Source organism: Phoenix dactylifera, unplaced genomic scaffold (genome assembly GCF_009389715.1).
Source record: "Phoenix dactylifera cultivar Barhee BC4 unplaced genomic scaffold, palm_55x_up_171113_PBpolish2nd_filt_p 000341F, whole genome shotgun sequence".
Taxonomy (NCBI): domain Eukaryota; kingdom Viridiplantae; phylum Streptophyta; class Magnoliopsida; order Arecales; family Arecaceae; genus Phoenix; species Phoenix dactylifera.
In genome coordinates, this window is record NW_024067801.1 from 104767 (window position 1) to 119670 (window position 14904).

A 14904-nucleotide genomic window follows, 5' to 3' on the forward strand; every position below is an offset into this window, starting at 1 on the left:
AACCAACGATTTAGACTTTTGGATTGTGAGCCCGGTAAAATAATTCAGCTGTAATCCGCAGGATTATAGTGAATTCCTAAGAAGATTCCTGGAGAATGGACGTAGGTGCCTTGGAGTGCACCGAACTACTATACTTGGTGTTTAGATTGTGTTCTTTTGTGCACCTTGCTTTACTTACCTTCTTGTATTGTGTAGTTGCTCTGGTTTAATTTCTTACTTGTTTACTTGAGATTGCCTAGAGTTTATATTAATTCGCTTCCACTGCATTTACACCTTTCACATAGGTTAAATTGTGCACATATCTATAAGAAAATTCAGCATCATAAATTTTAGAAAAACCAATTCACTCTCCTCCTCCTTTTTTTGGGTTGTCACCTTAGGCAACACATCTGCCCTCGTAGAACACAGCCTTTGAGCTCCCCACACAAGAGATGTCATGTGGTGTATACAGGATACACAAAACTGCAGCATTAGAATGACAAGTGATAGGGTGTAGACTAAAAGCAATTCGCCATAATTAAAGCATGGGATCCCAAGCGTCACATATTTCGGTGGTAGATTTGAACTTACAAGATAAGTACTGGACAATCAAAGCTAACAACATAATAGAGCAAGTCATCATCCATTGACCTGACAGCATCTGAATAGACTACTTTGAAGATCTTGGCTCGACCAAAAAGTAGGGGACAAGTGATATGGCATTAAATAAGCAAGTGATAAGGTGCTACCAGATTCAACCAGGTCACAGCCAATTTGGCAGCCTTGCTACCTTATCGACATTATCAGAGCAAATCAACTCCCCCCAACCAGGATCGAGCCAAGCAGAATAAAGGAAATAGACATTCAAAGTCAAACTTGCTTGCTCGGCCAGATAACTGCTTGGCTCAGCACCAAGCCAACCGAGGCCCTCTCACCTTAAACCATGGCCAGAGGTGCGAGTCACAACCGGCGCCCACTCACCCGAATAGTTACATGTTTTGCTAGATCCTAGACCATTACAATGTGATCTTCCAACGATTATATCATGATCCTAGATTGTTAGAACATAATCTTCTGAAATTCCGTCTCTCTTAGCTATAAATAAATCCTAATACCCTCCATGAAAGGTAACCGACAAAAAATCCTTGTTAAATGACACTCTTCCTGATTCTTCCTTCATTCCCATACAAAATACTCTCCTTAACTTAAGCATCAAAGGGCTCAACTAGAGATCAAAAATTTCACATTTTTATTTTGTCATAGTAATTTATAAAATATTTTTAAAATAATAAAAGAATGAATCAATGAAAGAGTGATCTTTACTGAAAACTTGAGTAAGTAGCTCTTTGTAGGGTAGGATTTTATTGAACAAAACAAAGTTAAAGCTCTTACAAATTCTCGAGCCTTATTTGTTTGTCTTGCAGACCGACAAAAGCAAACAATGTTCATGATCCGGAGATCAGCAGCAACAGTGATCATGAACCTTTTTCTATCTTGCCAGTCATTCTAATGCGATTGAATAGTCATATGCTGGTTATATAATCTCGAGAATATCAATATCATAGAATGCAATTCGGAGGCCTCCCCTTCTACTGCAATGCACGTATATTATGTTCAATGGGCTAGGTTACACCCAGGCGCAGTCTCAGCCCGCTGAGAACAAAGGACAGGCCCACCCTACGGATTCGCCAAGGATACCAGGCCGGCGCCTTGCTCGAAATAAAATCCTGCTGTCTTCTCCAGCTAAAAAGAGTTGTCACTCTCGTAGAGCAAGAGCAATCACAGAGCTGAACATATTCACCATGCCGACCCAAGCATAAAGCAGGAGGTAATGCTGATAATATGAAAGACAACACTTCTTGACAGTCTCAGCTCACTGGAGGTAGAAAAAAAATGATAACATAGCATGCGAGAATGCATTAAAAGCTACCAATATCTTTCACTACAGCCAGATATGCTTCTCACATTCAGAAGATTAAGTTCATTCAATATGTCTACCAGGAGCATAAGCTAGTAGCATCAAAATGTCATGCATAGTTTGCACACATCAAGCCCAAAATTACTGGAAATCCAAGCTGGAACAGAAATTTTCTATTAGAATATATTACAGTCTTATCACAACTCACTCCAGAAGTTTGATGAGGCAACCAAATTAGGTTATTGCAGTATCGACTCATTCGAGCTCTTTAGATGTTCGCCTTTTGTCCTCCGTTGCCGATAAATCCCTAAATTCTTATTCTTGTTCAACAAAACAGATGGAGAAAAACAAAAGTAGAGTACATGTAATCCAAATTATGCAGCAGACATGATGCAATCAATAGCTTGCTTGCAAATTCCAGTCATTGTTGCTTCTGGCCCATACACCTGCAATAAATCATCATGCATCCTATTCACGTATGTATCAATCAGAATCCAAAACCTTGAACGATCTTCAACGTCCAACTCGAACATTTGGAAGGTGAAGTGGGATATAAAACTTATTCGAGTTGTACTCCACAAGGCAAGAATTAGTAAGGAAATCTCATGTTACTAAAAGAGTAGGAAACTAGTGCACATTACTAATTTATTACCTCAAGGGGAATGCCTAACTCGTCACCCAGAACCCGCATTTTGAACAGACCTGTTTGGTAATTTGGACCACCTCTTCGGACAAAAATGTGCATCCTTGCAGCCTTTAGCTTGGATTCCTGCAAGAAAAGAAGCAAAGTTGCGTTTTACACTGAAAGTAGGAAAGATAAGAAATCAGTTAGAGGTTTGATCGACCATACCTTTTCCCTTAGGGCACGGATGATGCCACTAAAAGTCGCAGCAACATCAGTGAAGTTAGCTATACCCCCTCCAATGAGAAGGGCTCTCTTTTGGCCATCGGGATCAGCCGTTGCACACTGCAAATGCATAAAGAATCCATAATTTTGGGTGAATAAAGCAGTATTAGTACCTCCAGAACAAAAAAAGGATGAAACTGAGGATAATGAATCGAACAAGCTCTTACATCGAGAACCACTCTAGCATATTGCAAGACCTCATCCTCGTTAGGAGCACCACTGTACTCTGCATAGTTTCCGAGCTCTGATGCATAACCCAAGTCACCAACCTAATAAAGTGATAAACAAAATGTCCGGTTTAAATGCATATATTTTGCACCAGGCCTATATTCTATGGGTTCCTATGACTGGTGGCCTTAAAAGCATTTTGATGCCATGAAGGTTTAAACTAGACCTACCAAAATCTTACTAAACCGCACAAAAGAAATTTGACATAGATAAATGGAAGCTTACGGTATCAGCATATATAACACTAGCACCACCACCAGCCACCATGGTCCATATGCGTCCATTGGGATTTAAAACAGTGAACTTCAAGGAGGCACTAGTCTGAAATGATATAGGTTAACATATTATGTGTATGCTCTACGCAAAGCTTAGCAAATCTCGAGTTTATTCTCAATTGCACAAACACACGACAATTGGTACACTCTCAAAATATATCAATTACAGCTCTAACTTAGAATATCACAAGGACTGCTGAATGAAAATGTAGAAAAACTAAAGTGCTACCTGTTCTAGCTGGCAAGTCCCAGATATTTCAAGGACTCCACTCATTCCACCTAATTGTGAGCATATTGCAAATCATAAAGAACATTTATGAAGCCCATTCAGGAATTTTCGTGGACAGTTCTAGCTTTCTCCACAAGTGTTTCTTAGCCATTCCATCCTGATGCCCCAGATGCGAGCCACCATTAGGAATTGAGGCAGTAGCTAAGCATTCTACGAAGTTAGTAATAAGTTACACAGCTTTTACAGAATATCTTTTTTGTGACAAAGGTTTTTACAGAATATAATTGAAGCACTGGCAACCACACGACAGCATACGCTTCAAATTATAGAAACTTAAATAGCGCCTCAAAAGATTTTGGAGTGTTGTAGATAGACCTGCCAACGGTTCGAGTCTAACCCAATCCGACCTTAACCTGAACCAACCCATTACCTGAAAAGACCTGATATTTGGACCCAAATACTCGTATTTGACCTAAATTCACCTCCTCTCTCAGACCTCTCCAGAAACATAAACCCTTCGCCTCTCCCAATGGATCCCCACCAGACAACCATGCCGAGAATGGTCACAGCAGCGATGATGACAATAATGGCACCCTTCTGAAACAGCCACAGCCGTCACCCCCTATCTGTATCACCAAGATCCATGATGAGTTCGCCCATCACAACCCCACTAAAGCCTGCATCAAAACAATACATATTCAGGAAGCCGTACGAGGCACTGCGGTGACGGCGACAGCAACGGCGATCCCAATGCGAGTATTTGAGTCGGGGAGACTGGGGCCACACCTGAAGATGGTCAGATCATACCACTGCCACAGCGACTAAAGTAGATATGTACATGGGCTCGACTTTCTCAAACTCGCCGTTGCTGAGCTCAGTATGGCTGCTAAGCTTTTCCATAAGGGATTGGTCAGCCATCATGATTTTAAGTGTTTTAAGAGTTTCAAACCACAATGGGGTCAGGTCAAGTGTTTTTAAGTGTTTCAGGCTGCCTAAACAGCTTGGGTTGGGCTGGATTATGTTTCGGGTTGGGGCAAGTCCTAACTTGATCCATTGACAGGCCTAATTGGGGAAGCCTACTGAGTCTTGCCTCTATTCATACAGGCAATGATGGTGTAGCTAGGAAAATTACAATAGAAGGAAAACATCCAACTGGAGGGAAAAAGTATCTTTGACGAACTCAGTAGGTTCAATGTGAAGTTCTAACAAACTAAAGAGAAGAGAACATCAAAACATAAAGTAGTGAACGCCATAAAATCTACATGACATAACAAACCAAAACTAGAGAATCTCACTATCCTTTCTAACAAAGTTGATATTGGAAATCTACATTGATTCCCCTGCATTAAAGTTTTCATAGGCTCAAAGTACTTAACCATACAAAAACTTAGGACATGAAATTTATTTTCAAAACTTCCATTACCAATTATTAAATTTCTCCATTCAACAAGAAGAAAGGAATAACCAAAACAACACTATTTGAATAATTGAGATTATAGATCAAATTCAAATACCAATGTCTCCATGCCAATCTTAACCTCCAATTGAAGAAAGAAAGAACTATCATGAAGATTCAAGCTCTCATTTTTCTCAATATGCAACATTCTTCTAAAGGAAGATTTCATAACTCAAGTTTACCTTTTCAAGCTCCCAATCCGCACTAATCAAATGGCCATCTTGAACAGAACAAAACGTCCCTCAAGAACTCAATGTCCTCAATGCATACATAATTCTGAAATCTAATTTAGGAAACCCCCACTCAGAGAAAAAAAAAATCTAATTTTAGTGCTACGAAGCCGCATCCCTTCAGCATTCTCTTCTTGATACATTAAAAATATTTTTTGAGAGCGCGCACTTCGCTCCTTTTACAGTAATTTCACCTAATCACTTGAATGCAAAATACTTCATTTTTATTCAGAAAGTGTATTCATTTTCTCCCAATTCCCATTCTTAAATCTCTATCTCTACTAGATTTGGAGCCACCATAAACCTATACTCATCCTTTCCACCCATATCCCATAAAAATAAAATAAATGGAACCCATTTGTTTGTAGCATAAGTCATCAAAGATCCAATTGTAGGCACAGTGACTTCCTGACCTCACAAATGTTGCTCTTGTTCTTCTATTACGCATTTAGCCTCTAGTAGTATATATCTAACCATTAACAATAGCAAAATGCATTGGTGGTCATTACCTATAAGCCATTTTGATGCATCCTATATCAGGGTAACACCGCAATCATTTGACGACCATTGAGAAACAAGAAGGCATGATATATAAATAGACTAAGGCTACTTTATACACTAAACAGATCATATTGACATGCAAAGTGATCCATTAAGAAATCATTTTTTTCTAAATCTAGAATTTATTTTCCTATTTTTTTAGTTCCACTTGAGAGATCTTATATAGCTAATCCCCATTTTCCAAGTGTTCTCTTTCTTTCTAGCCAACAATTAAGCATACTAAGGATATATAAGGTATGGCCACAATCATTTCCATCAAAATATTGAATAAATAATCATTTAACTCATCATGATAAGGATTGTACTGTAGGAAGGAAGATTTAAACTCAACTTCAGTGTGAGCATTAAAAAAGAACTAGCATAGCATGAAACAGTATTAATGTAAACATTGTTACTTTTCATCCAACAGAGGTTTGCTCAAATTATAATATATGCAAATCAGTAGAAGTCATCACCTTTTCATCAAGTTCATGAATAAAGCTTTCTGTAGGGCTCAGAACTCTGCCAAAAGGAAGGGGAAATTCTATGCTCCCCCACCTGCGCATCGTAACATAACCCAGCATAAACATACAGACAGGATTCCCTCGAATGAACCAACATTGATAAGATGATAATGAAGCCTGTGGCACAAAACCTACTTCTTGAAGTTCTTGAATGCAGCAGTGTCATCAAGCTCTCCTCGCATATCCAACGGATATGGCTCCCCATTTACCAAAGTGAATGGGTTCATCTCGAGAAAAGTGAAATCCAAGTCTGTGATATACACATTAAATCAATTCCATACCAGAAAAGTAAATAAAGAACATGGAAAATGAAATGGCACAAGAAAAAAAAAAATTCCCCCTCCAGTTACAAAAATTATAATATACCGAGATTATACACAACCACTTATAAATACAACCTTTTAAAGTTGCTTTGTATAGAATTTCTTAAACTATTTAACAAGCATTAAAGAAGTGTCCCATGTAGATCTTTGTCCCAGCATACCTTGGAAAACAGCAAAAACCCCTTTTATGAAGTCCCTTATTTTTCCTCGTACCTGAGCCAACATTTGTGATAAGAATTACCAGCAGAGGCATAACCAAGTATATCTTCAAATTATAGCACGAAAATCAAGTTAGCTCAACTGTCTAGGAGGAAACAGCTTAAACAAGATTACCCAGTTCAAGCAAATACTGCAAGCAAAATGGATATGTAGAAGAAATGCGCCTCACCTCCAGGGGAAGGGTTGCAATCAGTGGAGCACATGCCTCAGACGTCATAGGCTTCTCGGCAGGGAGAAAGATAGTCTTAACCTTGTCCCAGTTATCTTCAATTTCAATTCCACCACACTCTGAGAAGCTGATGGTGCAACCAAGCCTCTCGGAGACGATCGAGAGATAGTACTCTTGGTCATGGGGAACAAATGGCTCAACTATAAATGTGGTAATCGGGGCCTTGCAGCCACCCATCTCAACCTATATGAAATTAAAATTTGGAATACATGTTGTTCTATTAATAATCACTGAATCAGTAAAGAACTAAAACGCAAACAATGTTAATTACATAATTACCTCCACTCCAAGACGTTCCTTCACAAACTGAGCCACCTGAGCCATATCTAAGTTCAGAGCCAACAAACCGCTCTTCCCTCGCTTCCCGAACAGCATGTCAGGCTTCACAACCAGTTTCATGGATGAAAGCCATGGCTCTTTGTTCACTAACTCAGTGAAGTCCGTCGAATCCGTGACCTTATTTAGCCAACATAAATAATTGAGAAAAAATCACCACTACTTATAAGAGTCGAAGAGCACAAGCTAATCATCCAATCAAATAACCACGAAATTAAATCCATGCTTGAATCAGTGAAGAAAATTAGATCGTTTCTGTTACAACATCAAATCCAAATCATTTACGATCTAAATCTCATCAAATGCTGCAAAACTACACTAATCAACCGTCAAAAGCACATCTTAGTCAGAAAACCGGGATAACAAAATGCACTTCATGATCCAATCCAAAAAGAATCATATTTTTACACTAAAAAACACATGGGTTATTAAAATACCGTATAACAGTCAAATATACATGAAAATAATCACAAATTTGCTCGTTTTTCCATCGGTAAGTACACATGTAGCTAAAAGATCTCTCAGATCTCCACTGAAAAACAAATTTTTGAGCCAATTCTCAATCAATCACCACATGAACCTCCTAGAAAACAAGATCGCGACAGAGATCAGAAGAGCCCACCTGGGCTGAGAAAATCTGGAGGTCGATGGCGGCGAGCCGCTTGAGATGCTCCTTGAGAAGCCGCTTCGAATCGTACTCCCGGATCTTCTTCCTCGCCATCTCCTCCTTCCTTTTTGGAACGCTTCAGAGATCGATCGGAGAGGTCCCCTGGATTCGAGCTTCCAAGGAGTGGTGGCTTCAAAGAGAGGTCGATGGGAGCCGAGGGATATTTAAAGGCGAGAGAGGAGGAGAGGTGGGCGGGTAGCTGCGATCGCCGCTCAAAGCAAGCAGACTTCCCACCTACCCTTCTCCCAACCCAGCGAACCCTTGGACGGCTTTTCGCCTACCAGTTACTGGACGTCCGCATAAACTTTCGTGCTGGATTCAAGATCTTCCGTCCATGTCAACTTGGGAGAAAATTGAACGATAGATCTTATTATTTACGTATGAAGTTTGTGGGGACGATCTGACGGGAGGAGGAAGAGGGAGGAGGGGGTGGATGGGCGGTGAATGCAAGTCGTTTTCGGTCACCCACTCGGGACGCATGGGACCGGGATTACGTTGTCACAAAGCGAGAGAGAAGAGGGTGTTAGCGGGTGTTAGAATGGGTCTTACAAGTAGGTGGATGTAGTAATGGCGGTAGTGGAGTTTGGGGAGCGGAGCCACGTGTGGAAAGTTTGGAAGTGGTTTGGTGGCGTAGCATCCACGGGCCGGCTAACGGCGATGAATGAGAGCGATTAGATGTAGCAATAGTTCGGAATTGGGACCAACGGCCAATGATGCAATAATTCTATGGTGCCTTTTTTTTCAAGGTATTGGTACGAAGCAAATAAACCATGCTTCCCTCAAATGGATCTAAAGGCAATTCAGATACTCGCACCAATCTCGAAGTAACAATAACCCTAGCTAACAAGTTAACGGAAGCCAAAAACATTAATGGAACAGGATGCACTATTCTTGTCCGTGTCCTATCACCCGAGACCAGCCATTTTATTAATTATTGGAATCTATTTTATTATTTTCTAAAAATAAGCACAAACTGGCCACAAATAAGCAGAAACTTGTATCCCCCGTAGAAATAAATAAAAATATCTAAAAAATAAACACTAGCCCTTCTAAGATAAGTATAAACCCTTTAAGATAAATACCTAATCTGTGCTGATAAATAAAAAACACCATAGAAATAAATAAAAACTCGACACCTCACCCTAGGTTAGGTCAGGGCTCACTCACGGTAAAAGGCAAAGATTGAGAATAAACACAAAGTTCGGTTGCAGTAGACACAAAGTATGAGTAAACACAAACTAGCTTCGGATAAGCAAAAACCTGCAAGGATGCCCACTACCTTCTTGCACCTCCATCTAGAAATAAATAGAAACCCTTAAGGAATAAACATCGGTTCCTCCATAAACATAAACTCTCCATGATAAACACCTAGTCTGCGGCGCAGGTTTCTATTTATTGCCCTAGAGGGTTTGTGTTTGTCCTAAAAGTGTTAATGTTTATTCTTTAAATATTTCTATTTATTTTTGCAACGTAATATAGATTTCTGTTTATCTATGGCCAATTTTTGTTTACTCTTAGGAATTAATGAAGTGGATTCCAATAATTATGAAGTAGCCAATCTACAAGGGAGAGTGTTTTTATTATTTTTTGAATTAATTACTAAAGGATGGGTGCAGACATAGGCAGCACGTCCTATCCCATTGATGCTTCTTTTTTTTCCTTAACGGCTCCTATTGCTGCTGAGAATTGATATGACCAAGGCGTCGAGCAAGAGAGGTCGCTGGAGGGCTCGGTCATCGACTACTCAAGCCATGCTATGTGATGCATCTAAAACCATACTAGGAGGCTAGACTCATACTCGGAACTTCGGACCGACATTAAGTTTGGCTTGAAACAACAAAAATAAAGAAATCTTCTGGTCGGAGAGTGTTTGGTGGGGGATTGATAGTCAACTTTAAAGACCACGCAATAGCACGTATCTAGTAGGATAGTGATTACGGGTATCGATCCACAGGGATTGGGGTACAGTTGTTTTCTTATAAAAAAATAAAAATATTTAAAAGAAAGAGTTTGTGAAGAAAATTAAACTAAGAAATTTAATAAAAGAAAATGCAATTAAAAGATATCAGTTTGAGGAAAAATCTAGGGCAAGGAATTCACCACTAACATCGAAACAAGGGTTATTTATATTTTAATTTATTCTTGGATTAACATGCAAATTGGCTACAAGCCTAATAAGCATTTAAATAAAAATTCACAAAAGTAATTTGGGCATAATCCATCTTCAGTTGGCATGAAATGTCTACCCTAATCTAAGGTGGTAGCACACTGCATCTTCCTTAAGCATGGACTATCTTATATTTACTCAATGATAATGAAAAACAGTTGTACGAACATCATACTTAAAATCACAGAAATTAAATATGATTCAAAAGAAGATATCCATTAAAAACAATAAGTTCATACAACCCCAAGGATATAAAATAAAATATAAAACCCATGTCCCTGTGTTAGGGCTGCATCCAGCCCTAGAGATGATCAGCCTTTCATGGAGAATTGAACAGCTGCACTGCAGGGGGACTTCATAATGATTGGCTCCTTCCTCCCGTCGGCTCTCTCCTCTCTTCTGTGTCTCCTGTGAGAACTTGGCTTTTCCCCTGTTCCGAAGAGATCCTGGAACCGGACCCCCAAAGCTTGCCTTCCCCGGTTGCACGTCTGGGTTTTTATAGGCTGCCACTCCCCTCCTCTGTTTCGAATGTAGATAAGGATGAACCCTTTGCCGTTGGGATCAAGCAACTGCTGTGGTTTGGATCAAGGGAGAAGACGCGTGAAGCCGGACGCGGTGAAACTCGGGATGAAGTCGGAATGATTCTGAAACAGGGGAAGGCGTGGGTGAATGAAGAGAAGATTTAATCCGGGCGTTGGGATTATAGTCTGGGAACTGATTTCGTTGAAGTTAGCTTAATCCTTGAGTTGGTATGCTGTTGGGATTTCGGCTGAATGCAAAGAAAACTTGGTTCCGGGATGCAGGGGATTCATCCGAATGCTAGGATTTGATAGATGCTGAACGGAATGAAGGGGAGATGCGTTGGGGCTTTGAATGCGGAAGGGATCATCACGAATCATGGCATCTCGGCTGGGAAATGACGACGTGGCTTGATTCGGCTGGGAGCAGGAGACTCGTCCACCGATGGGCAGCTGGATGCGGATGAATTCTGTTCTGCTAGGAGAAAGGATTGGAAGCCACGACATGGGAGGATTGCTTGAGAATAGGATGAAGTTTGAAGCTGTTAATCCATGGAATTCGGGATGAAGCTGATCCGGAGGAGATCTTTGGACTGCGGAAGACGTGGCTCTGTTCCGAAGCATAGATTTATCCGAGATGATGCCAGAGATTTTGTTTTGAAGCAGAGGAAGTTGGACTTGGCTGAAGGCTCGGGAACGGCTGGGAGGAAGATCGGATCCGTGGAGGAGATGAGGTTGAAAAGCTTGGACCTTATCCGTGGGTGATAATCGGAAGAATATTTGATGGCTGGGACGTTGTGGATGAACTTGATTTAGTTGGGAACAGGGGAGATGATCGAAATATGAAGGAGTTATTCGGATGGGCAGATGACGTGGAAGATGGGAGATGCGTGGAAGACATCTTGGACATGGGGAGATGAGGTGTAAGACTTGACACGTGGATGGCTTGCACGTGGACTTTTAGGAAAACTTTGAATGGCTAATCACGGATGTGATAATGACCCATAGGAGGTTTTAACTCGATTGGATGCGAAAGAAACAGGGGAGTGGGGCTGGACCGGGGTGCGTGTCATTCGAGTTCAGGGATCATCCGAAATAAGTTTGACTCGACCTGCATGCATTAAGCTCAATAAATAATCAAATCAAACTTGAATTACCTTTGATAATTTATAAAAATGTAATGATGAAGGTAGAACATTTTTTTAGTTAAATTTACAAAATATGTGAATTAAAATAATGATAAGTGCTATGAATAAGATATTAATTTATGCATTATTTAGCACTTATCACACCCCCCAACCTACATTTTGCTAGTCCTCGAGCAAAATAAAAAGCTAACTCACTTTCGCAGGAATCGCGATTGCATTTACCGTATGCAATAAGGCTTTAAACCCCTAGGTGGCCCTAGTGGACGAGTTTTGTCTCGTGAGGGTTTCCAGCTCAGATACCCACAAACTGTTGTCTCTACTCAAAGAGTTTATTGTTTTATAAAATCTAATTTCAAATGCATAAATGCCAAGAGTTTCAAAAGCACACAAAGTTTTAATTACTAAGTCAGCCCAAATCCTAAATCAGTATGCAATTTAAGTTGAAGTCATTAAGTTTCTGTTAGAGAGTTGTAAGACTTATTTATACCTGGGTGCTTGGTGAAATCTGGACCATACACAAGCTAAGACTTTAGATTCCCCAAAATACTGCTAAAGCTAGTAGTTTCCAAGAATTGGTCAGATAAGACTTAATCACTGATTCAAAATCATCCTATCTTGCAGGATTTCGAGAGTTGTGGATGTTTACTTTAATACCTCATGGGCTTTATCTCTAATATTCCAGTTTACCCGAATTTTTACAACGACGGCTTTCACACTATCGTCTTTTTCAAGGTCAATATTATTTTCTCTTTCTTTATTTTTTTTTATGCACTTGAATTTTTTTTTTTTGATTTTGTATTTATAAATAAATTATGCACTTTTACTCTTGTAATGCTTCCTCCATGTAGCGAGCACTCAGTCAACACTCCCACGCCAGATGGCATAAGGTGTTGGGCATCAAGACTCTTCTACGAACCTATGCTCGGATTCATGATGAGAGTACAAAAGTGAAATTTTCATACCATCATAATTAATATTAGAGCTAATCTTTATTAATAAAATTAATTAATTAATATTTTATTTGTGTTTGAGTGCAAGTAATTCAAGAGATTCAATAACGCTGGTTTGAGCCCAATGCTTGGCGTTCCAAGCTCAACAAATCCCTAGCGTCTCATCTGAGCCTTACGTCGCCCGTCATCCACATGCAATCCATATCACTGCATCCAGCCGAGCAGGCATCTCAACTTCCCAAGCTCTTTTCTTGATTGTTGTATATAGTATAAAGCATTTGCATAAAATAATCTAAGGGCTAAACCCATTAAAAAGATAAGGTCGGGATTTCATTACTCGTCCTTAGCCCAAAAATCATCCCAGTGCATAAATATCCTAAGCCTAATTAAAATCAACTAGACGTTGGCCCCTAAGGATAATCGAGCTCAATAGGACGAAGACCACTGAAAGTTGCACCAATTTCGCTCTAGGACCCCGGTCGATGTCTCGGCAAGCTTTGTCCCTCTAAGTGATTGAAGGGAGACAGTTTCTGTTCGAGGAAAGTGGGTTTTAAGTGGGACCTTTGCTATACGCATCGTGACCCCTCCACTTACCTGGGAGCTTACCTGGTCGACTAGGTTATTAGACCGGATTGGAGGCTTAAGTGTACTCTTCAAACCAGTTAGGAGCTGTCTAGAAATTTTTAGGAAAACATTAGAAATAAGGGTGCTATGCTTTGATACTGTTTGATTGTCAATAATTTTAGTAGCAGGGTGTCAATATTCATAGCTTTAGGTAATATTCATACTCATCCAAAACTCTAAAAAATATATATATATATACAAAATAAATAAATAAATAAATAATAATAATAATAATTTAAAAAAAAAGGTCGACTGGTTAATTGGTCAGTATATGCGGTTGTGGCAAAGGGATAAAACGAAAAAATTATTCCGAGTTGAATCTAGGGATAAAAGTTCAAATAATCAAATGGAAGATAATGGTAGTAATCAGGGAGACAATGAATTTCAAGATGACTTACCTATTAGAACGCTTCGTGATTATCTACAACCCACTAGGACCAGTACCCCATCCTGTATGGTTATTCCTATTGCTGCGGGAGCTTTTGACATGAAACCAGGAATAATCCAATTACTCCCAAAGTTTCATGGACTTGACTCAGAAAGTCCCTATTTACACCTAAAAGAATTTGATGAAGTGTGTTCAACACTTCAATTTAATAATATCAATGAAGAGGTAGTGAAGCTTAAGTTATTTCCCTTTTCTTTAAAGGAAAAAGCTAAGTCATGGTTACACTCCTTAAGGCCTAGGACCATAGCCACCTGGCAAGAAATGACAAGAGAATTTTTAAAGAAATTCTTTCCAACACATAAAACAAACACACTTAGAAGAAATATCATGAACTTTGCACAAAAAGATGGAGAAACATTTTTTCAGTGTTGGGAAAGATTTAAGGACCTTCTCCTTGCTTGCCCACATCATGGATACGAAATTTGGAGAATCATCAGTTTCTTTTATGATGGTTTGACCTCCAATATGAGACAATTTGTGGAAATAATGTGTAATGGTGAATTTATGAATAAGGAACCAGAGGAAGCCTGGGACTATTTTGATCTGTTGGCAGAAAATGCACAGGCCTGGGATACAATAGATAAGAACGAGAAACCTCAAAAATCGACTAATACTAAAGGAGGAATGTATCATGTTAAAGAAGAAAATGATGTAAATTTAAAGATTGCTAATCTAACTAGGAAGGTTGAAGCCATTGAATTAAGCAGAGCCAATACGGGAAAGGCACCTACTATAGATGAAAGTATATGTGAAATCTGTGAGAGTAATGCACACTTAACCAAGGATTGTCCTACAATCCCCACCTTCCAAGAAGTGTTGCATGATCAAGCGAATTTTACAAATGCTTATAAGAGACCATTTCCTGAAACATATAATCCTAACTGGCGAAACCATCCTAACTTTAGTTGGAGACATGGACCCACTGCCAATGAATCTCAAGGGAATTCCATACCCTATGTGCCACCCCATAAGAGATCTCTTGAGGATAC

General features: G+C 39.6%; 1 protein-coding gene and 1 non-coding gene across 3 annotated transcripts; both read right to left on the reverse strand.

Annotated features, from left to right (window-relative positions):
• Nucleotides 1-1898: 1898 nt before the first annotated feature.
• On the reverse strand, nucleotides 1899-8289 carry LOC120105672 (ATP-citrate synthase alpha chain protein 2-like). 2 transcript variants are annotated; one of them, XM_039118348.1, is made up of 11 exons: nucleotides 8016-8289; nucleotides 7337-7513; nucleotides 6998-7240; nucleotides 6771-6822; nucleotides 6422-6536; nucleotides 6239-6320; nucleotides 3258-3353; nucleotides 2972-3073; nucleotides 2748-2864; nucleotides 2550-2666; nucleotides 1899-2343 (listed from the first exon to the last, which is right to left on the reverse strand). In XM_039118348.1, exons 1-11 carry the CDS (start codon nucleotides 8112-8114, stop codon nucleotides 2272-2274), a joined length of 1272 nt encoding a protein of 423 aa, XP_038974276.1. In that variant the 5' UTR covers nucleotides 8115-8289; the 3' UTR covers nucleotides 1899-2271. The 2 variants fall into 2 exon arrangements, with proteins under 2 accessions (XP_038974276.1, XP_038974277.1); XM_039118349.1 differs by having other exon boundaries at nucleotides 2342-2365.
• Nucleotides 8290-14224: 5935 nt separating this feature from the next.
• Nucleotides 14225-14331, reverse strand: LOC120105674. The gene has a single exon (XR_005508014.1). It is a non-coding gene; the product is annotated as a small nucleolar RNA R71 (small nucleolar RNA).
• Between the last annotated feature and the right edge of the window lie 573 nt (nucleotides 14332-14904).